The sequence below is a fragment of the Camellia sinensis genome, chromosome 4, assembly GCF_055761805.1.
Source record: "Camellia sinensis isolate YWXY chromosome 4, ASM5576180v1, whole genome shotgun sequence".
Lineage (NCBI taxonomy): Eukaryota > Viridiplantae > Streptophyta > Magnoliopsida > Ericales > Theaceae > Camellia > Camellia sinensis.
Genome location: NC_138964.1, coordinates 179274549 through 179297087, shown reverse-complemented (window position 1 = coordinate 179297087; position 22539 = coordinate 179274549). Strand labels below are relative to the sequence as shown.

The 22539-nt window shown below is 38.1% G+C and overlaps 1 protein-coding gene across 4 annotated transcripts; it reads right to left on the bottom strand.

Annotated features, from left to right (window-relative positions):
* Positions 1 to 6679: 6679 nt before the first annotated feature.
* On the bottom strand, positions 6680 to 16345 carry LOC114319722 (GTP binding protein). Of its 4 annotated transcripts, none has more exons than XM_082867019.1 (8): positions 16003 to 16289; positions 13329 to 13465; positions 13095 to 13203; positions 8802 to 8862; positions 8557 to 8692; positions 8094 to 8415; positions 7543 to 7671; positions 6680 to 7454 (listed from the first exon to the last, which is right to left on the bottom strand). In XM_082867019.1, the coding sequence occupies exons 1-8, from the start codon at positions 16100 to 16102 to the stop codon at positions 6979 to 6981; spliced, it is 1470 nt and encodes a 489-aa protein (XP_082723145.1). In that variant the 5' UTR covers positions 16103 to 16289; the 3' UTR covers positions 6680 to 6978. The 4 variants fall into 4 exon arrangements, with proteins under 4 accessions (XP_082723145.1, XP_082723143.1, XP_082723146.1 ...); XM_082867017.1 differs by having other exon boundaries at positions 13095 to 13186; positions 13274 to 13465; positions 16003 to 16242; XM_082867020.1 differs by having other exon boundaries at positions 13274 to 13465; positions 16003 to 16172.
* Between the last annotated feature and the right edge of the window lie 6194 nt (positions 16346 to 22539).

The window sequence follows — 22539 nt, the reverse complement described above, 5'->3', positions numbered from 1 at the left end:
CCTGAAGGTTTGTTCCCTCTCAAGTCTCAGATTCGAATCCCCTAAGTAGCAAATGTATATTTTGGGGCCACGGACCGCAGAGCATAAGCCCTGTTTAAAAAGGTTTGTTCGGATTACAGGGACTTAGTCTGGTGCGTGTAAGCTGACTCAGGATACCCTACATAACAAAAAAATAATTATGTCAAAAGTATAAAATTATTTTTTTAAATCCTAGTGGAAGTGAGTGTAAGTTATCCTAATTTTATTTAGCTCCTTTTTTAAAAAAAAAAAAAAAACAAAAAGTGAAATTAACCATTTTGGTAAAAAAGTGCAGCATCCATTGGAGGGCTTTTGAGAGATATTGGTACAGCAAAAAGCAATCCAATGCTAACAAAGTCCCTCATTCACGACAAGTTATCTGATATGTCAACCTATTTAAAACCAGCCAAATAACAACACCAAAAACACATGATTATTTAATTTGACAAAAAAAGGGTGAACATGTGTCATTCTACCATTGGAAGGACCTACTAATAAATAAGGGCAATTGAATTTTTGTACAAAAATTTTATACTGAATATAATCTTTTTATTTCTAATTATACTGAATATATTTTATGTACACAAATTCTATTTATAAATCAGTTCCCAATAAATAAAGATTAGTCGCACTCATACTCCCACTCATCTCAAAACATCTTAATACCCAGTAGAAGAAGAAAGAAAACACAACAAAGTTTAATATGAATCTTTTGGTTAACAACCGCATCCACTACTCTTTCCAACATGGGAGAGAAAAAGTAATGCTACATAGGAGAGGAGCAAATCTAAAATGATTCTATGTGTAAGCTTCAAGTTTTTTTTACCACCTATGCTTTCCACTTGTTTGTGCCCCCTAGTGGGGTTCATTTTAGATTTTTTTTAATGATTCAAATTATTTATTTTTGTAAAATTTATCAAATATATTGTTCATAAAAAAAAATTAAATTGATCAAATGTTGATAATTATATAACTATAATTTAATGTATTTTGTTTGGAATAATTTGATGAAAAATGATGAGAAAAATAAATATTTCTTATATGGAGTGAAAAATGATGAGAAAGATAGCTTTTATTTCTTATTATAAACAGTGAGTTCTAATTAGAAACAGTTAATTGGTTGGTTTTGATGTTACCAAAATTAACTATTAAAACATATGGGGTGAATTACATTAATAGTTCTATAGTTTGGGACTTGTGTCACTTTAGTTTTTGACTTTTTAATTGTGATATATTTGACCCTGAATTTTGAATCTTATTTCAAATAAGGGCAATTGAAGATATCATTGGATTTTTCAAGGGTAAAATCGTCAATTTAATAAAATATAAACTAATCTGACAAAAATAAATGTCAAATAAATATTTTTAAATTTTTAAAAATTATTTCTACCCACTAAAAATAAAATTATGTAAAATTGATAAATCTTTTAGACATTTATTTATTTTTTTTACCAAATTAAATTTTATTATGCGTTTGGATGATGATCATGTAAAATTAATTTTTAAAAATTAATCATGTAATTTTTATTAATTTTTATCAATTTTATATAATTTTATCATTGGTGGATAAAAATAATTTTAAAAAAATTAAAAATATGTTTTTAACATTTATTTTTATCAAATTAGTTTATATTTTATTAAATTGGCGATTTTGCCCTTGAAATTAAACAATGGCATCTTCAATTGTCCTCATTTGGAACAAGATTTAAAATTCAAGGTCAAATGTGTCATAATTGAAAAGTCAGAGACCAAAGTGACACGAGTCTCAAACTATAAGGACTGTTAATGTAATTTGCCCAAACAAAAAAGAAAAACAAATCTCAGTCATACTTTTTTTAGTACATGTTTTGCTTTAAAAATTCAATCAAATTCAACATAATAATTAAGAACACTATTTTTTTTTTTCCCAACCAGATGAGAAACAACAATTTTATCTTTTATTTTATCACCTGTCATACACCAGGGATGGATATACACTTTTGGAACATCAATTAAGGCATAAGAATTCTCCATATCAGAAATATGAACACCAATTCAACATAATATGACAATGCAATATTTCTATGAAGATGGATATTAATCTGGAAAGCTGAATATTGAATAATATTTCAGAGTCCATATACTTAACACCAGCACTTGACATAAATTATTTAAATATATTATAAATATATATATATATATATATATTATTTAGAACTCATATTATTCACTTAAAAGTTTTAGGGTCCTGTTATGGTGTGCAACCCCTTAAGGTTGCACACCATATGCAACCAACACAAAAGGTGTAAGTGGAATGTGTAAACATAAAACAGAACAGCAAACAGAAAGGCGTAAGTGTAAGGTGTAAGTTGCACACTTAAGAAAAGTCTAAAGTTTTAAGTATGTAAATAAAGACATCATTTTTAATATATATTAAAATTCACATTTTTTTTCAGTTTGTTCAATGTAAGACAAATGTTACTTATTTTCCTTCTTTACGACGCAATGTGATCTTCATTACAACATTGTGTGCTTAAAATTATATCAAGAATCACATTAAATTATAACTTCAAATTACCATTCAATAAGTTAATAGAATTACGACACTACATGGTTGGATCTTACTCAATATAAATATATATGTATATATATAATTAGGTCGTAATTTTAAATTAAATTTAGTTTTCAAATTTTATTTTTTTAAATTTTTACATAAATAAAAACTACTTTAATTAAACAAAATAATAAATCAAAAACACTCAAGATTTTCATATAACTTTACCTTTGGTATGGTGAAATAATTTTAAAAATTTCAAAATTATCTTTTTAATTTCTTTTTTATGAAATTAAATTTTAATTTTCTAAAAAAAGATTTTAAAAATTGATTCACAAATAAAACCAAACAAAGCCCTAAAAATTAACACGTTTTACATCATATACATGAGGGGGTTTGCATCATGCGCACCCAATGCGCACTACCATAAAGCTATGCACCTGCCACTGGGTAGATTTGGTAAGAGTTCTCTTTTTTTAAGGTAACCTTCAGCCACTTTCAATTTTAATTAAAAAGTTAAAAAAATATTATATTATTTTTTTATATTTTTTATAAAAAAAATAAAAAAATTATTAAAACAATTTATTCTCAAACGAGACTTAAGAATTAAAATTATCTCATCCAAAAACCAAAAAAAAAGTAAAAAAAACCTTTAGAAAAGAATGCTGCCATTAGCACTTGTCAAAATTCTTTGAACCCCCATTTTATAATTTTTTTTTTATTACAATTATACCCTAAAGTAAAATTACATTAAAAGATGTTATTAAATGGAATACTCACCTATCAATAAGAACTAATACTCTATAATATTCCATCCCCACCTTCAACTCCAATTATACGTATTCCATGTTTGTAAACCCTAAACCTATTACTTTTCATAACCAACTAACATAAACCCTAAATCTATTATTTTTCATAATCATCTTAAATCTTGAATGTGTCATCTTCATTACCATCATCAACGCTATTGAACTTGAAAGTTTTGCTTCAAGTATAACGTATACTTTATCATCTTATAAGTTTATCTGTCTTGCATTAACATTCTCGGTCGTTTTCGGTCGTTCTTGTTTCGTTCGAGCTGTTCGATATTGGTTTGCTGACTGTTAGAATTATGTTCGGTAATACAGTACTGAACATTATCCTTTCGTTCAATACATATGTTCCGAACATTAATGCAGATAGTCAGTTATGTAATTTTCTTTGTTAAACTAACTTAGAGTGGAAAAGAGTGAATTGGAATGGATTTAAGTTATGTATTTTGAATAGATTTAATTCATGTTATTTTATTTTGTGAATCGAAATGGATTCAAGTTACATAATGATGAACAAATTTTGTTCGGACATACAGTGCTGACAGGATCCTTATTGTTTGCCAAAATAGTTCTAAACAAAATACATTTTTTCGGCTACACAGTGGATTTGGGCTACATTCAGAATTCTGATGGCGATTCAGACGATGATTCTGTTTTTCCTCATCTTGCAAACGGTTATACAAATCAAGTAGAAATTGGAGTATCTTCGATTGATCTCAGCGATGACGAAGATACAAAAAACAACGAAGAAGATGATGATGAGAGGATGAGAGAGGTTACTGATTCGGCGATATGGAGAGCGTTCAGAGAAAATGAGAGTCGTCGGAATGCTTTGTTGACGACCGAAACAGCGACCAAAGTGATGGAGGGTTGGGGTCCAAGAATTCTATACTGGACCAAAGCTTCAAACTCTAAAGATTGAGTAAGTCAGGGAAGGAGAGGGATGAAAAATTAGGTGAGTATGCATTTCATTGTGAAAAAATTATGAATATAGATAGATTTGATAATAAGTAGGGTGTCTAAAAAAATATTATTAAAATTTAAGATTTAAGATTAGGATCTAAAAAAATAGAAGGTCTAAAAATTTTTGATAGGTACTAACAGCATCACTCTTAGAAAATATATATTCTAACTGTCCCAAACAATCAAATGCCTCCAATATATTTCACATATTCTAGGAATCTTCATGATGACTAGACTCTACTTCTAAGTACCAACTTCAAACAATAATAATAATAATAAACCTTCAAATAAATAAATAAACTACCATAAGATTCCTGACTATTTTTATTTAGTTGATTTTTTTTTTTAAAAAAAATAGTGAATTTTTTACCCAAAAAAAAATTTTTTACACTAGATTAACAAAAAAGGAAAATAATCAACGTATTTAATTTTAGTTTTTTTAATTCAATTTTTTTAAAATTAAGTTTTTTATTTTTTATTTTTTATTTTTAGTGTATATTTTTAAAATTTTAAACAATTTTTTTACTTTTTAAATATACCTTATTTAGATGTATCTAAATAACAAATTATTTGCAAAAAAATATTTTAAAAATTTAATAAATACACAAAAAATATGAATTTCCATTTTTTTTTTGTATTTTTAGTATTTAGTAATTTTTGTAAAGATTTTTTTTCATGAATATTATACTTTCTAAGTGTACTTATATTAGTTGTGTCTAAAAATTAAAAAAATTACTTAAAATATTTTTAAAAATTCAGTAAAAACAAAAAAATATGAAAACCAAAAAAGTACAATTTTCTAAAAAATAAATTTTGAAAACTGAAAACAAACGGAGTGAATAATTTTCTTTCACCAAACTAAATTAAAAAATATATATTCAAAAAACAGATTATGAAAACTTAACCAAATATAAGGGTGTTTTTTTTTTTTTTTTCTATAATACGAAAGTGCAGTTTTTGATATTGTACCAAAAACCAATTCCAAGTTTCAACCGTTGATTAGTAATGAGTTAAACTAGATACAAAGAACAAGATGATTTTCGCGATGGTTTTGTGATTTTACTTTATCACTAGACCTAATCCTATTTATCACACACAATCGTGATATTTTATCATCCAATGTAATCAAATGCTTAAACCACTATACCTGATTATGCTAACAGAAAAGATGAGAACCCAGAATTTTAACTATGAAAGTTTACCAAGAAAGTGGATAGATGGTGTAAATGTAAACTTGATATGTTGCAAGTGCAATCTCCAATAATTTTTCGTGTATTTTTTTTAGGTGTGTAGTCATTGAAATTGGTTATACTTACCATGTAATGTAATCACACTCGTGAATTTTATGCATGTGACAACTAAAAATCAATAGTTTTGTACTATAATTGAACTCTTTATCGATTTTCATAATGGTTAGTAAGACCACAAAAATCACTTCATTTTTCGAAAAAAATAAACTCACCTTTCGGTATTTAGGCCAAGTTTGGGAAGACTAAATAAGTGTACTTTTTGTCTTTTTGGACTAAAAAATTGAGGTTGAAAATATGAATGTTTGTGTTAACTTTTAGACTTTTTATTGAAAAATGTGTAATAAAAAATTGTAAAAATTGATTTGTAGGGAAAAATTTGAATTGGGAGTTGTGCAGCCGTAATTGTTGACTTTTGGTGAATAGTGTTAACTTTTTAACTTTTTGAGTAACTTTTTGACTTTTTGACTTTTTTGGAACATCCCAAACTTGGCCTTACTTTTCTCATTACTTATCAACAGCTAGATTTTTTTTCCTCATCTAGAGCCTAACAATTGGGAATACTTTTTCATATTGTACCCAAAAACCACATTTTTGTAGCATAGAAAAATGCATGAAGAGAAGGGGCTCAGTAAACACACAAAACCACACCTGCACCAAAACAAGTTCAACTTCAACCCCACAAACAACATGCCTAACAAAGTAGATATGACAATCTCAATCCTAAACAGTCAACCCTTAACCTAAAAATTAGAAGTTGGAAAACAAAAATAATTATCTTTTGAGTTCTGCCTAACATATATGCGGTGTGCAAGAAAATAGATTAAGAAAACCAGTCACACAATTCATTCTCTAATTCTTTTGGAAACACCTACTACATACATGGTAAAATATTATGGTCAAGTGCAATGTGCGCGCATGCCGACATTTTTTAGAACAATTTGAATATTTGAAAATTATGGTTGCCTAATTGCAGCAAATACGGTAAGCAAAATCTTATTTTAACAACTCTAGTTAGGCATCAAAATCTTGAAGCCAAACACATCATACGGTGAAGTCATTAAATCCACAGTAAGTTTTGTCCAAGACAGCTAGATTGCGATTCATTTGAGAAGTAAATATTTTAGATCTTCTGAATAATTGAACTGACCTGATGTAGTTCATAAGTGTTCCTTGTCAGGGCTGAAATTACTCGGTAAAAACTCATTCCGATAAATCTGTCTTGTGGACAAGGTTCTGCAGCTTAAGGATATAAACACACAACAGAAAAGCAACATGCAAAACTTACCCCAAGCTTGTCCATTTCACTAAATATAAAAACCGCGACCAATAGTCACTTTCCATTAATAAGCTGATGTGGATAATTTGAGGATGTGATTTCAGATATGATTCATTGAAACTTGCATCAATCACATCCCTCTTCATCATCACCACTGCTATCCCCAAACATGGCAGCCATTTTCAGGGCCAGATTTGCCGCCATTTCCCTCCTCTGGAAATCAGGCATCAACCTCAAGCTATCACGCATATTTCCAATCTCAGACATAAACTGTTCCAAATCCTCAAAGTCATAATGTGTACCCTTATCAAGTTCTGAGGCTTTGTCAGGATCATGTGCATTGGGCAATACTTCCCGGTCAACCTCTTCAAGCGAATGAGACATTGATGTAGAAGGCTGGTGGTCTCTTCCAACCGAACCAATTTCTTTCTCTCCGCCACTTTCTTTGGATTCAATATTCTGAGAAGCTGAACCCCCCACAAAAGTGGGGGCAACAGAGCCATCTGCTGATACCCATCCATCTGTATCATCCCATGGTTCTGCTGAGCCCGCAGATAATACTTCATACTCAAATTCATAGTCAGATTCTTCTTCTGACAACTCTGAACAGCAAAGATGAAAACATTCAGCAATCTGAATAAACAGAAAGAAACAAGATTCAAAGAATTCAATGAAAGTAGTGCATCAAACCTTGCTTCTCAGGCAAGGATGGTTCAGTTATCTTATCACCAGATTTCAATACCATTCCAGGCCACATATGAGCAGAAAGAGCCCCATAGATTCGCTCAACACCCTGTAAATCACCATCAACTGACAAACCTGTCAAGAAAAAAAAAAAAAAAACTCTTTTTTAGCTCAATAAATATGAACCACACATGCAGCAAAAAATTGGATAATGTGGGAAAATCAAAGGACCTAGTCTACGAAGAACACTTCCATTTCAACACAAAAGTGACTTAAAAGTTATAAACATTATCTTAACAATTTATCTGCTAAGTTTAGGTCTCAAACATGTGTGCCTAAGGTGCTTGAGTCAGAGGGGAGACACAGATAATTTGACAGTGACACGGTGCATAGCAGACTCAGGATATAGCAACATTATTGCAGTTTTTTTTTTTTTTTTTTTGCAAAGACAGAGCAGGGTATATATCATTACTGGCTGTAAAACAAGAAGGCCAACATGATTAACTATGGAAATTGAAAACCAGCAACTGAAACATAAGACAAACAAAGAGTCTTACATCTGTCAAAATCAGCATTGGACGCACATGCTTCAATGTATTCAATGTTGTGCTGAGTGCACCACTCCAAACATGACCTCTTAATCTCATATGGTGATTCTTCATCTCCCAATAAGCTAACTCCTTCAGTTTCAGAAATTCCATACTCGGAGAACTCAGGATCAAAAGAAGATTCTCCAAGTTTATGCAGGCGTCTTCTGTATTCAACATGAGCTGAATGTCCTGGAAGAAGATCCACTTTGTTCCCAATGCATAACAATATTTCAAAGTTCTGAATATCGGTGTGAGAAACCCATTCTTTGAGTGCAGCAAGAGAAGAAAGCTGTGGATAATGAGATAATAGATGACTTCAAATGAATAAATCAGGCTAGCACACAGCAAACTAGCAGTTCAAATAACTGTATTCAAATTAAAAATGAAACTTCCACATATGAACAATAGATAGGAAGTGAGAGGGTCTAACATCACTCATGTCAAAAACCATAACCAACGCAGCCAACCGGTCATATATTGGTAGGGCCCCAATTGAAAAGGCATCATGGAGATGAGCCATCCATACAGAAACATCAGCTGTGTAATATTTTGTATTGATTGTCCACCTGATTAATATTAAATAAACCATCAATAGCACCAAAATTTGATACTTTAGGAAATTTCAGATAGGTATGCACATTATTACTACATTAATTGGATCTTTAATCCACATACCCATAGGCAAGTACATCAGATGATGAATCAGAAGCGTCTTCAAAATCCACAGAGAGTAATCCTACAATTAACAGATAGTGAAAATTATAAGAGAGATGTGTCAATCTGTAACCGAGAACATGTACCTAATGGGTAAAACCCCAGTATTAAAGCATTGTCAACTAAAGGACAATAAAAAGTTCTTGCTGCAATAACATTGGCTCGCATCAGGGAGTCGGGGACAAATGTTGAAGTCACACTCTACCACAAGTTTTAATCCTTATCTTAAAAGCTAGAAAAAGCCTAAATGACTAAAATTGGGTGACATGTTGTCCTCTTTTACTTGGTACCAGTGTTGTGAAAGGCACACCCAGGCGCAAGGCACAGCGAGGCGCAAGCAGTGCGCCTAAAGAGAGCCAAGGCGAGGGACGTTTAATAAGTCGCGCACCTTGGCCGTGACTTGGCTAGGCGTTGAAAGGCGCAAGGTGTGAGCCTAAGAGGGCTTTTTTTTTTGTTTTGTTTATGATTTTGATCTAACGACTCTGATCTATGTTCAAAAGGATCCAACCACATAGGATTACAACTCATACAATGCAACTCAACCCAAATCAGTCGACTCAAATCCCTAATCTATCGAAGAAATCTGTGTCGTCTCTTCCTCTAGGCTTGTCTCTATCGACTTCGACTTCGATTGAGGTAAGTTCTTTTTCTTCTTTTCTCCTCCTCTTCTTCACTGGTTGCTAGTTGTTGGGTATTCGATTCAACCTCCTTTTTTTTTTTTTTCCTTCTTCTTCTTCGTCTTCCTTCACTAGTTGCTAGGTATTTTTTTTTCTCCTTCCCTTTCTTGTTCGTTGCTTTTTCTTCGTTGCTATATATATATATATATATTTTTTTTTTGATAAATAACCAAACTTTATTAGAAGAGAATCAAGAAGATGCAAAGAGATACAAAACTCAAAGCCACCACGACACAAAGAATTAACAAATCAAATCCTCCACAAAATCTAAAAAAGCCAAAACATCAAGATTGACCGAATGTGTCACCCAACTATACAAAACAGTAAGAAGGCGACTCTCTAACCAGGGGACCAAATGAAATACCCCTTGGAAGACACGTTTATTACGCTCCAACCACACCAACCATACAATACAATGAGAAGCGAGCATCCACGCCTTCCGACACCTCCTCTCAACACCCCCAGCCCAGCTTTGCAGAACTGCCTTAACCGAATGCGGCTGCACCCAAGCCAAGCCAAAGGTTGCAACAACAAGCATCCACAGACGGGAAGCAACCGGATAATGAACCAACAAATGGTCCACCGACTCCGCATCGCCACAACACAAATAGCACCAATTGACCAAAATGTGGCCACGACAAATCAAGTTATCCAAGGTCAAAGATACGTCCCAACATAGCCGTCCACACAAAAAAGGCCACCTTGGACGGCACACCTGACACTCAAACACATTGCCAAAGAAATACAACAGCCTCGTCATGAACAAGCACACCATAAAACGAGAAAACAGAAAACTTCCCCTTAGCCCTAGGACAATCTCACACCAAAGAATCCTGCCCAACCTCCTCAATACACAATGCATATAAAAAATCCAATAGCTCCAGCAGCTGATCTTGCTCCCAATCCTGTACATCGCGGCGCAAATGCACATTCCAAACAATCGATTCCCCGTGCCCAGACCGCACAACCCCTACCAGCACCTCCATATCAGCAGTAATACCAAAAATCAAAGGAAACCGCACTTCTAAGGAAAGGTCCCTACACCACCTATCCCGCTAAAACCGAACTCTATCCCCCACTCCTACCTTCAGCTTAACCCTCCCCCAAAACTCCTCCCACCTCAACCAAATCCCTTTCCATAGACTAAGACCATGGGACTGCCCCACCCGCTCGAAACACCACCCGCCCCGCCCTTCACCAAACTTGGCTACCACCACCCTCCTCCAAGGACGGGTGCTCTCCGCCGTAAAACGCCATAACCACTTGCCTAACAAAGCCACGTTAAACATAGCCAACCTCCATATCCCCAAACCCCCATTCACCTTAGGACGACAAATCCGGTCCCAAGCCACCAAATGAGAGGAAGTTTCCCCCCCATTACCCCATAGGAAATCCCTCAGCAACTTCTCAATCCGCTGCGCCAGTGACACTGGGATCACATGAACAGACAAAGTAAGTCGGGATGCTAGATAAGACACTCTTAATCAAAGTGAGTCTACCACCTTTAGATAAGTACTGCCGCTTCCATCCTGCCAACCGTCGCTGCACCCGATCCACCACCGCATCCCACACGCCCTTAGCCTTGAAAGACGACCCCAGAGGTAATCCCAGATAGGATACTGGCAAAGACACCACTTTACACCCCAGAATAACTGTTAACTCCGGCGTCCGTGGCACCTCACCGACTGGAATCAATTCCGACTTGGCAAGGTTCACCCGGAGACCCAAGACTACCTCAAAACACAACAACACACATCTCAAGTGGCCAAGCAGGGCGTCATTCGCTCCACAAAAAATAAGCGCATCATCCGCATAAAACAAATGGAATACCGTCAAAACTACAGGAGCCACTCTCACGTCAAACCCCTGCAACAGACCTCTCTGCACCGCCCTAGACAACAACCGCCCAAGCGCCTCCATCACCAAGATGAACAACAAAGGAGATAACGGATCCCCTTGTCAAAGCCCTCTGTAAGTAGGAAAAAAGCCCGCTGGGCACCCATTGACAAGGACCGACATCCACATTGTAAAGATACAAAATTGAATCCACCTCCTCCATCGATTTCCAAAACCTAATATGTGCAGCATATATAATAAAAACTTCCAATTGACATTATCATATGCCTTCTCAATATCGAGCTTACAAATAATGCCCCGCCTGCCCCTACTAAATTTTAGAATCCACACATTCATTTGCAACTAGGACCGCATCCAGAATTTGGCGACCACCCACATAGCATTCTGAGACTCAGAACCACCCCTTCCAACACACCACGTAACCGATTCGCCAACACTTTTGCCAAAAGTTTATACACACTACCTAAAGGACTAATAGGCTGAAAATCCAAAATATCCTCAACCCCACCCTTCTTGGGAATCAAGACAATAAATGTGGCATTAAGGTTGCGCTCAAATTCCCCTGTCTGATGAAACTGCTCAAGCATGGCCATGACATCTGCCTTCACCACCCCCCAACACTGCTGAAAAAAGGCTAAGGAAAAACCGTCTGGACCAGGTGCCTTATCACCAGGCATACTTCGTAAAGCCTCAAACACTTCATCTTCTACAAAAGGTCGTTCCAGCAACCAACTATCGTCCTGTGAAATAGCATCAAACAAAACATCATCTAGGCCCGGTCTCCACACCTCCCCCTCATCCCGAAATAAATGCTCATAAAAACCCACGATACCTACACTAATCTCTTCGGAAGATGACAGCTCCACACCATTCACTCGCAAGCGGCCTATCTGATTCACCCTACGATGAGCATTTTCCATACGATGGGAAAACTTAGTATTGCGGTCCCCATCCTTTAGCCATAAGCATCTAGATTTCTGCCGAAAGCTAATCTCCTCCATCCGAGCAACTTGGGCAAACTCTGCTCGAACCCTCTCCCGACGAGCCATATCCGCCACAGACAATCCTTCTTTGTCTTCTTCGCTGGTTGCTCTCTGGTTTTGTTTTTTTGCTTCTTCGACTCTCTCTCTCTCTCTCTCTCTTCCTCTTCTTCTTCTTTGCTCTCTGTTTTTTTTTTTTTCTTGCTTCTTCAACTCAGTTTCTTGCTCTCTGTTTTTTTTCCCCCCCGCTTCTTCTTCTTTGCTCTTCGTTCTTCTTTTTCTTCGTCTTCTCTGTTACATGGAATAATGCAAAAATGAGAATAGCAGCAGTTTGCAAAAATGAGAATAGCAACAGTCTTCTTTTTCTTCTTCTCCTCCTCTGTTTTTTTTTTTGGCTTCTCTTCCATACTTGTCTTTGTTTTTTGTTTGCAATTACATGTCTTTGCTTGTTATTATTATTATTATTATTTTTTTTTTCAAATTGTCTTAGTGCTAGTATGAATCATTAGTCTATATTAATTTATCTATTTTTTACTAAGATTGTACGCCTTGCTTCAATAAAACCCGCGCCTCGCCTTGCGCCTTAAGCCTCAGCCCCAAGAGACCTTCAGCGCCTTGGTGCACCTTGAGCCTTTAAAAACACTGCTTTGCACATGTGAAAGAAACAACAACATAACTGAATAGTAAAAAAAATTTCAAAGGAAGGAGAATTCCAGAAGAAAAAAGTAACAAGTCTATACCAAGGACAGGGGAAAAGGCAACAAGGAGAAAAGGAAGAGAGAGAAGAAGCTGCCGCCCTTTGAGCCACGAAATCTGCTTTGGCAATTTCCCTCTAGAACCAACTCCATACTGCAATGTTAATAATCTCCATAATTACATGTAAATAGTCCATTAGGCATGCGAAGGCATATTGAACTACCTTATTATCATAATAATTGTGTAATCTCCCTTAAGCCACATATCAAATAAACCACCTTCTCTTTGACTTCTTCTAGGTCCCAGAAGAAGGCCAGGGGCATGCCTTTGAAAAATCCCCCAAGGCTAGCTGATCTAGAATGGGCAACAATATAACACTCCATTGCGGTCTCTTCATCAACCACCATATACGAATCTGCCAGGGGTTACATAGGAGTTCCCAGCAGCGTCAGTTTTTTAATAGCATAATTGGGGGAAGAATCAAATCTTTTAAAATGATTTGCTCATATGAAGAAGCAATAAAAGAGGATGAGCTAAGGTACTTATGATTGAGATTGAGAGGCAGGCAGGCACATTAGTCCTATTGACAAATGGTTAGAGTGATTATGTGTGTTTCCAAGTTTTCAAAACAATGCAATCCACATTAAATTCCATCAGCTGTTCCCAAAGCTTGGGAATCTTTCTAGAAGGAAACCTATAATTTCTTTTAAAAGCAACTAGCTAACAAACACAGTTCTAAATAATATAGTCCAGATGGCATAAGCATACATACCTACACCTACAAAACCATCTCACACTTTAGGTACAAGTACGAAGGGATAGATCAGGGTTTAATTTAGGCCTTGTTTGGCATAAACTAAAAAATCCAAAAAGTTAAAAAGTCACTATCCTATTTAAGTCACATCATCTTATTTAAGTCACATCACCTCTCTACCACATCACTTCAAACCCAACCCATACCCAACCCATATTTCATAAAATGTCAAAAAGCGCACTTATTTAGATAATCCCAAACAACCCCTTAGTGTACTCCATTTCACAAGTGTTCAGCCTGTTAAAAGCAAAGGCTTTGACCCAAGTGGGCGCTTAACATTGCAAATTAACTTCCCATGTAAATCTAGAATAATAGAGTTGAAGGACCAACTTGGGTAAAGGGATCAAACTCAATAACCAAGGGAAACATTAAAGATGTAAACCTCATAAGGACCTCGTAGAAGTGATTTTAGCAACATCCCCTCAATTGCATTGCAAAGGGTGTAGAAATCTTCGTGAGACCAATAGGAGAATTATGGTTAATTCTAGAATATTGCCATTTAAATTTCGCATGAAATGCCAAATATATAAAGGCCATGTGACACGAACAAGAAGCATAACCCCATCTTAAGTAATTAGGATTAAGTTGTTGACCACAGTCGATGATTGATCAAGACAACAATTCCCAACATCCAATTTACTTAAGGCTGGGTAGAAGCCATTTTTCTCCATTGAGTTCAGTCAAAATCTATGTCATCAGTGAAAATCAAACTAACTACCTCTTTTCACATTGTATTCAACATGCACCATCTAGCCATGCACTTGTGACACCTTCAACTTGAATCAATTCATTTTTCCAAACAAGGGCATTAATTGGCCTTCATTGCAAATGATGAAAACAATTCAAAAGATGTTCACTTTTACCCTCAACAAGTGGCGCCTCATGAGTCATGAATGCATTTCCTTGTTCGTTTATAACTTATGGCACTACCATTTTCCTTCCATCTCAATATCATCACTTCCACAACTTTCACATCCCAATATCCACATCATCTCTCACATGATATCAATCAACTTTATAGCTTTGGAATTCCATAGGTTTCAGCCCCACCTATCTTGGGATGCTGAATTACCCAAAAAAATTGGGCATCCTAAGGGAATTCTATAGTCACTTTGAATTTCTTTTCCTTTCTTATTTTTTTCCCCTGATCAGGTGTCCACTTTTGGAGTTCAAGTTTTGTTTACAACAATCCAAATAACCAACACCAATGCACCATGCCTTGTAGGATGACTCATGAAACTCCTGTCAAAATTTCTTTGTGACATATGCTCGTTGATTGGGTATCTTGAACGTGGAGATATAGTTAACTACATTGTTTGATGGGTTTCACTCTATCATGGTGGTTTTTGATGTTATAGTCTAGGTCAGATACATACTTCGGATCCAATTCATGAGCCACCACACACGGAAATGGGACAAAAAGAAAGCCTATAGGGTAAGCAGTACATTTCAATAAAACAGACGGTTAAGAAGACGACCAAATGATGAACATGCATTTGTTTCACAAAATGAGGGTTGCAAACTTACAGATCATATATCTATTCTATTTATTCTATTATATAAAGCACACATTTTTATTCAGAAAATAACCACAACAGTATTAGGTTTTGCAAATATTTATCTTTGCATAGGGAATATTGCAAGAATTAAAATAAATAAAATCAACCAATGAAAAACTATCGTTGAGTTGCCCATTACTCCCTTTCGACTCTCACCCACGATACGTTCAATTGCACTCACTACTGTGCTTACTCTTCTAGTTCATAAAAAAGAACAGGAGCACTCAATTACTGAACATTGCTGTTTATGATCATGATCTTTTAAAAATAATGGTGTTGACATCTCTACCATGACATTTACATATCTACTCTAGGGTTTAAGTTCCTAAATAAGCAACAGAACACAAAATCCCCCTAATACAGATTTTCCAGTTCATGCTAATTCCAAGTTCACCGACCAAGACAGAAATTTTCCATAAATTTGCACTTAAAATGCTTGAATCAATCAATCAGTCAAATGTTATACACAAGTTTCGTATAAAATTTCAGATTAAAATGTGAATATAATTAGGGAATCAAGTAAAAAGTAATCCGAGTGAGAATAAATCGGTAGAGAGAGAGAAAGAAAGAGAGACTTACGGGAGAGGAGGGCACGTTTACCAACGTTGGAGGATCCGATGATGAAGATTCCGGGGCTCTGCTCTAGAGAAGCCCTTTCAACACCGACTTCCTCGTTCATGTCTCTTCTTCTTCTTCTACTTCTACTTCTCCGTTGAAGATTGAGTGGTATGATGATGAGGAGGAGGAACGATATGAGAGAGCTCCAATCGCTTCCCTCAAATGCGTTCCAAATGGCCAAGGCCGGGTCCGATACCCACCAATTACAACTCGCCGCATCATTTTTACATTTAAAAAAATATATATTTTTGCCAAAATCGAATGCTTTCACTCCGGTTGAACTTTTAATGCTGGTTTGGCATGATATTTTAGGCCTCGGTTGATAACATGGTTTTTTAAGTAAATTTTTGATTTTTTAGTTAAAATGTGATGTAAAAAAAATTAGTATATTTAATATGATTTTTTAGATTTTTAAGAAAATTTGTGCATAAAGAAAAAATGAAATTTTTTACTTTTTTATATGAGTTGTTGGCTTTTTAATTTTTTTAGTAATTTTTTGATTTTTTAGCTAAAATGGGCACTTGCCAAACGAGGCCTTAGTACATTATTTTTTTGTTTTTTTTGGTAAACTCTGGGCAGAAGCCAAAACTAAGGAAGAACACTACGAGAAGAACCAAGCCCCCATATATCTCTATCTAAAGCAGGAGCCAAAACAGAAGGCTCATCTAATAAATCTTCCCTGTTAACAGCTATACTAAGGGCCCCTTTCGCAAATAAATCAGCACAGACATTAGCTTCCCGCCCAATTTGTTGGAGGTCGCACTCCCAACTCCTTGCCATAAGCTCCCAAATTTCGTGTAATAAATTAAACTGAGGGTGCAGTGGGTTGGTTTTTCTCAAGGCCGAAACTGCTTCCGCTGAATTCGACTCAACGACGACCCGATGATGTCCTTCGTGCCAAGCTAACTGCAAACCGTGCCAGAGACCCCATAATTCAGCAGACACAATTGAGGAGTGGCCCACTTGCTGCTTAAAACCACATAACCACTGTCCTTGAGCATTGCGAAGCAGACCACCACATGCAGCCTTACCAGTGCGCCGACAGACTGCACCATCAACGTTGAGCTTTACCCATCCCAACGGGGGGTGCTGCTATACCACGTGGATGGTAGTTGCATCCTTCTTGTGCAAAGTCTTATTAGAATGAAGCTGAGATTCCTTAACCCGGCCATGGATAAGTTCCACCGGTTGAATGGGCTCCTGAAAAACACTATCATGAAGTTGTTGGTTACGCCAAAACCATAAGGATGAGATAGCAGCCATGAAAATTAGGGCCCAATTATGGCTGTAACATCAGTCCAAGGGGGTTTGCCCATATTCACATCAATCCAAACAGCTAACGGAAGAGAAAAGAACTGTAGCCAATGCGAAGGAGGGATAAGCTCAGACTAAACGCGTTTCGATCGGTGGCAATCTCGAAGTGCATGAAGTGTAGTCTCAGCATGGTGTAAACAAATACAACAGGATGAATCAACACTCAAATGTTGTTGATGCTTCATGGCATTGGTTAACAGGCGGTCCCGCCGTGCAAGCCAAGTGAAATGCTTCCATCTATTAGGCCCCACACTACACCAAATCAGCTTCCAGCCCTCTGAAAGATCATCCCATGGGGGATTATGCTGCTGAATAAAAGAGTAGGCTGATTTAATGGAAAAAGTTCCATTGGGGGAGTGCTTCCAACTTAAAAGGTCAGGATTGCCATCATCCGTTCGAACCATAACGGCACGTAAAGTATCTAAGTCTTCATTAGGGAGCCAACAAGCCAATCTGTGCCAATCCCAACCAGTTCCATCAAGCCAATAGTCGCAAATTTTGAGCAAAAGTTCAGGTGCTGGGAGGGGAGAAAGAACACGCTGTTGAAGAGGGGAGTCATCCAACCACAAGTCTGTCCAAAAATGTATCAATCGGCCATTGCCCACATGCCAGCGAGATCTATCCCTTATCACAGAAGCTCCCTTGGTGATACTACGCCAGGTGTAAGATAAGTTGGTGGGGCAAGGATCCCACAACTTTCTCCTGTCTGGTAGATATTTACTGCGAAAAGCACTAGCCCAAGGTGCGGATTCGTGTAACACACGCCAACCCAACTTGGCCAACAAGGCATTATTGACATCCCTCATCTTGCGAAGACCCAAACCTCCATCTCCTTTAGGCTGACACACATCCTCCCAAGCCACAAGAGACATGCGCTACTGCGCTTGATCACCACCCCAAAGAAATCGACGGTAACATTTGTCAATAGTTGAGCACACTGAACCAGGAAGATGTGTAGATTGCATAGCATAGGCAGGTATGGAGGAAGAGACCGATTGAATAAAAGTAGCTCGGCCAGCCAGAGATAGTTGACGAGCCTTCCACCCTGCTAATCTGTGCTGGACCCGATCAAGAATGTGATTATACGTGCCTTTTGGCACGCGATTGTGTAACAAAGGAATGCCCAAATAGTTACCCAAGTGAGAGGCAATAGGGATGCCACTGTCCAAACTCAGGTCCTGTCCAGTTTGTCGAGGAACAGCTAGAGCAAAAAAAATCCTAGATTTCTTAAATTAATTCGTTGGCCCGAGGATGTACAAAATGATTACATGATATGCTTAATGACCGACATCTGCCTGGTAGAAGCCTCCCCAAATAGAAACATGTCATCCGCAAAGAAAAGATGCGAAAAACTAGGCCCTTGCTGAGAAACCTTAACTGGTTTCCATTGCCGCTGGGTGACTGCCTCAGATATACTCCGCCCCAATTTTTCAAGGCAGAAGAGAAATAGGTAAGGTGAAATGGGGTCCCCTTGACGTAAACCTCTAGAGGGTTGAAAGTATGGAGTAATCTCACCATTCCAGAGAATTACAAGTTGAGTCGTAGACACACATTGTAGAATTAGGGATGTCCAGGAAAGAGGAAAGTTCATTTCAGTTAACACCTGTTCCAATTCTATCCGGTCGTATGCCTTTTCTAGGTCGACTTTTATTGCCATTGTACCGTGGGTATTTTTAGACTTCTTCATGGAGTGTAACAGCTCTTGAACCAACACAATATTATCAGTTGCTTGCCTTCCTAGAATGAAGCTACCCTGAAAAGGGCTAATCAACTTGGTTAAAAGGGGCTGCACTCTAAACACCAGAATTTTGGAGAGAATCCGCATAGTAACATTACTGAGGGAAATAGGTCAAAAGTGGGTCAAACTGGAGGGGTGATCAATTTTGGGGATAAGTGTAATCAAGGTTTTATTCAAATCCACAGGAATGTGCCCAGACTGGAACATATCCTGAATAACGGTGGTGAGAGTAGGCCCACAAGTATCCCAGAAACGTTGGTAAAAGAAAGGTTGAATCCCATCCGGTCCAGGGGCCTTAAAGGGGCCTAAAGAGAAAACTGCATTTTTAACCTCCATAAGGCTGATAGGGCGCGCTAGCGCAGTCACCTCTTGCGGTGTTAAAAAGGGCAATGACTGAGGTAGAGCAGAAACAGGACCCACAACTTCAGTCTTAAACAATTGCTGAAAATGCTTGACAGCTCTAGCTTGAAGCTCAATTTGGTTTGTGCACCAAGTACCATCATCATTTTTTAAAGCCATGATCCTATTGCGCTTGCATCGAATAAGGGTCGAAGTATGAAAGAAACGAGTATTGGCGTCACCAAACATGAGCCAGTTGGATCTAGATTTCTGATACCAAAGCATTTCCTCTTGCAACAACAGCTGATTATACTCAACGGTGAGGTGAGATTCAAGATCTTCAAGGAAAGGATTGGAAGCCAAACTCAAAGCTTTTTGGATACCATGCAGTCTTGCTAACACACGCTTTTTATTCCAGAAAATATTTCCAAACACCTCCCTGTTCCAAGTAGTAGCGGCAGCCACGAACCGTTCAATTGTAAGCGGTAAGTCTTTCTCACTAAAGTTCCATGATTGCTGCACAAGGGTTTCAAACGTAGGGTGGGTTAACCACGCAGCCTCCATTCGAAACGGACGCCGCAAAGGGTGAGGGACAACGCCAAGAAGTGAAATAAGAATTGGACAGTGGTCAGAATTAACTCTAGGAAAATGTTGGACCCAAGCTGCAGGAAAAAGGGTATGCCATTGGTCATTACAGAGAGCTCTATCAAGTCGTTCTTTTATATTCGCTAGGCCATGGCGGCCATTAGTCCAAGTGAATTTGGGTCCCGAAAACCCCAAGTCAGTCAAATGGCATTCATCCATAACTTGGATGAATCGCGAGAGGCGTCGTTGGGTGGAGGGTGCACCTCTTTGCTTCTCAGCATTGGAACTTATTTCATTGAAGTCGCCCGCAATAAGCCAAGGAAGGGAAAGACCATAAGCAACATCCACCAGATAATGCCATAATTCCGAATGAGAAGTAAAGTTTGGACTAGCATACAAAGCTGTGAAGAGCCAATCTGCTTCATTCCGTCTTCGAATAATAACACTGAGAGCTTGGGGATTGGGAGGGAGAACTTCCATTTTCACTAAGTCAGCCCACCAAAACAGCCAAATACCACTAGCAAAACCCGTAGCCTCAACAGCTGCCATATCTGAAAGTCGAGTTCGGCGAATTATGTGTTTCGCTTTCTGGTTGGCAACACGAGTCTCAAGTAAGACCAAAATAACAGGGTCATGAGACCTAACAAGTTCGCAAATTGTCCTGAACGTGGCATCATTACCAGCTCCCCTACAATTCCAAACAAGAACCTTCATGGAGTTGGCCAAAAAACGGAGGGCCAAAGGTCGTATCAAATATCTATCTCAGTTGACCCAGGTGGATCAACTTTTGTTGCCGCAGCTACTACAACAGATCCCTGCTCATCCAGAGTTGGGTAAGAAGCATCTCGGGATTGCACTATATTCTCATTAGAATACGATGGGCAGCTTGCACCATTAACTGGGTCACATCGATTAACGAGTAGTGAGTGACTAGAATTGGGCAAGATGTCTGGTGGTCGACCAGGAACGGTAGTGACCATCTGATCAAGAGGTAGGGAAGGAGTGGGAGGGATAGGAGGTAGGGTGACAGGGTGGGCTGCCAAAGAGTGGCCATCTTGACTCTCTCTCCTAGTTTCTGAACCTCCTGCCATGAAGGATCAGAGAGGGGGAAAGTCTTGTAAAGATATGGAAGGATTGAAGGGAGCTGAATTGGGGGTGGCACTTGAGTGGTTGGTGGCTTTATGTGGACTAAAGGCAACCTGCAGAGGGGGGTCAGGTAATTTACGCCGTGGGCTTTGAGGGAGAGGCTTTTTGGAGTGAGCTTGAGAGGTGAGAGGGATGGATAGGGAGGTTTGTCCAGCAGACGACCCAACATTAGCAGCACAACCCATAGAAAAAGGGCCCAACCCTATTGTATCCAAAGCAGGTATTGGTCCAACTTGATCACGGAAGGCATTACCATGGGCATCCATTAGGGCTGAAAAACGATTACCCATATTACCACGTGACACCACAGCCTCACCCTTCTGAATGGTTGAATATGCGCTGGCTGGACCCACTGTCCTCCTCCCACCATTACCAGAGAATGAGGGATTATCTATTTTGTCAGAACTCGTACGATGCGTGTGGCTGACTGTACCCCGAGAACGTGATTGGGCAAGCATTCAGGATCCAAACTTTTGCCCTGACTCGATGCCGGTGTGCAAGGAGTCGACAGCCGGCGCCTCAGGCACAGTATCATTCCCAACTTCCGTCCCCATAGGTGGCATTAACGATGGACACCCATCTTGTTTGTGGCCATACTTCCCACATTCAAAGCAAATAAGGTGTAAACCTTCATATTCAACAACAAACTCCACATTGTTGATACCCACCTTGGAAACCAGAGCATCCTTGAGGTTAAGCTCAACACAGACCCTAGTAAATCTCCCTCTCGATGCATCCGCTGTAAGCTTATCTGTTTTGATGGCTCAACCGACCAAACTACCTAATCGAAGTAATAGGTTTTCATTAAAGTATCCAATTGGCACTCCCGGAAATCGAATCCAAACCATGGTAGACGGTAGTTCATTAGCAAGTGGGCGAAAATCCAGGCGCCATTTACTGACGGTGAGATAATGCCCAAGAATAACCCATGGTCCATCCAACAGAACATGGACACAATCAGCCTTACATGTAAATCAAACCAGATAGTAGCCCTTGCCTACATTAACTACATCAATAGAGTGTTGAAGCTGCCAAATCTGCTTCATCCTTTATGTCAAGAGACAATATCCGACGGCACGCCCTAGGACCTTGACTATGAGGGCCTTACGCCATGGAGCTCGAAGGGTTGACAGTTCTTCAGGTGGAACTGTGATTCTGGGGCAATCAGGGACCATCTGGGTGTCAGCCGCCTCGTGTAGGGTAGTTTCCTCATTGTCACTGTTGCCCTGGTACCAGAGCTTGGTGTTACCGCTAGTGAGGGCCTCCATGAAAGACGAACCAGGCAGCCTCGAGGGGGCGTGAGATACCTCACGAGCTTCCCCAAAGTCCATGCCAAAGGAACCACTTCCATCGTCGTCAATCTCCTCCAGTGACCC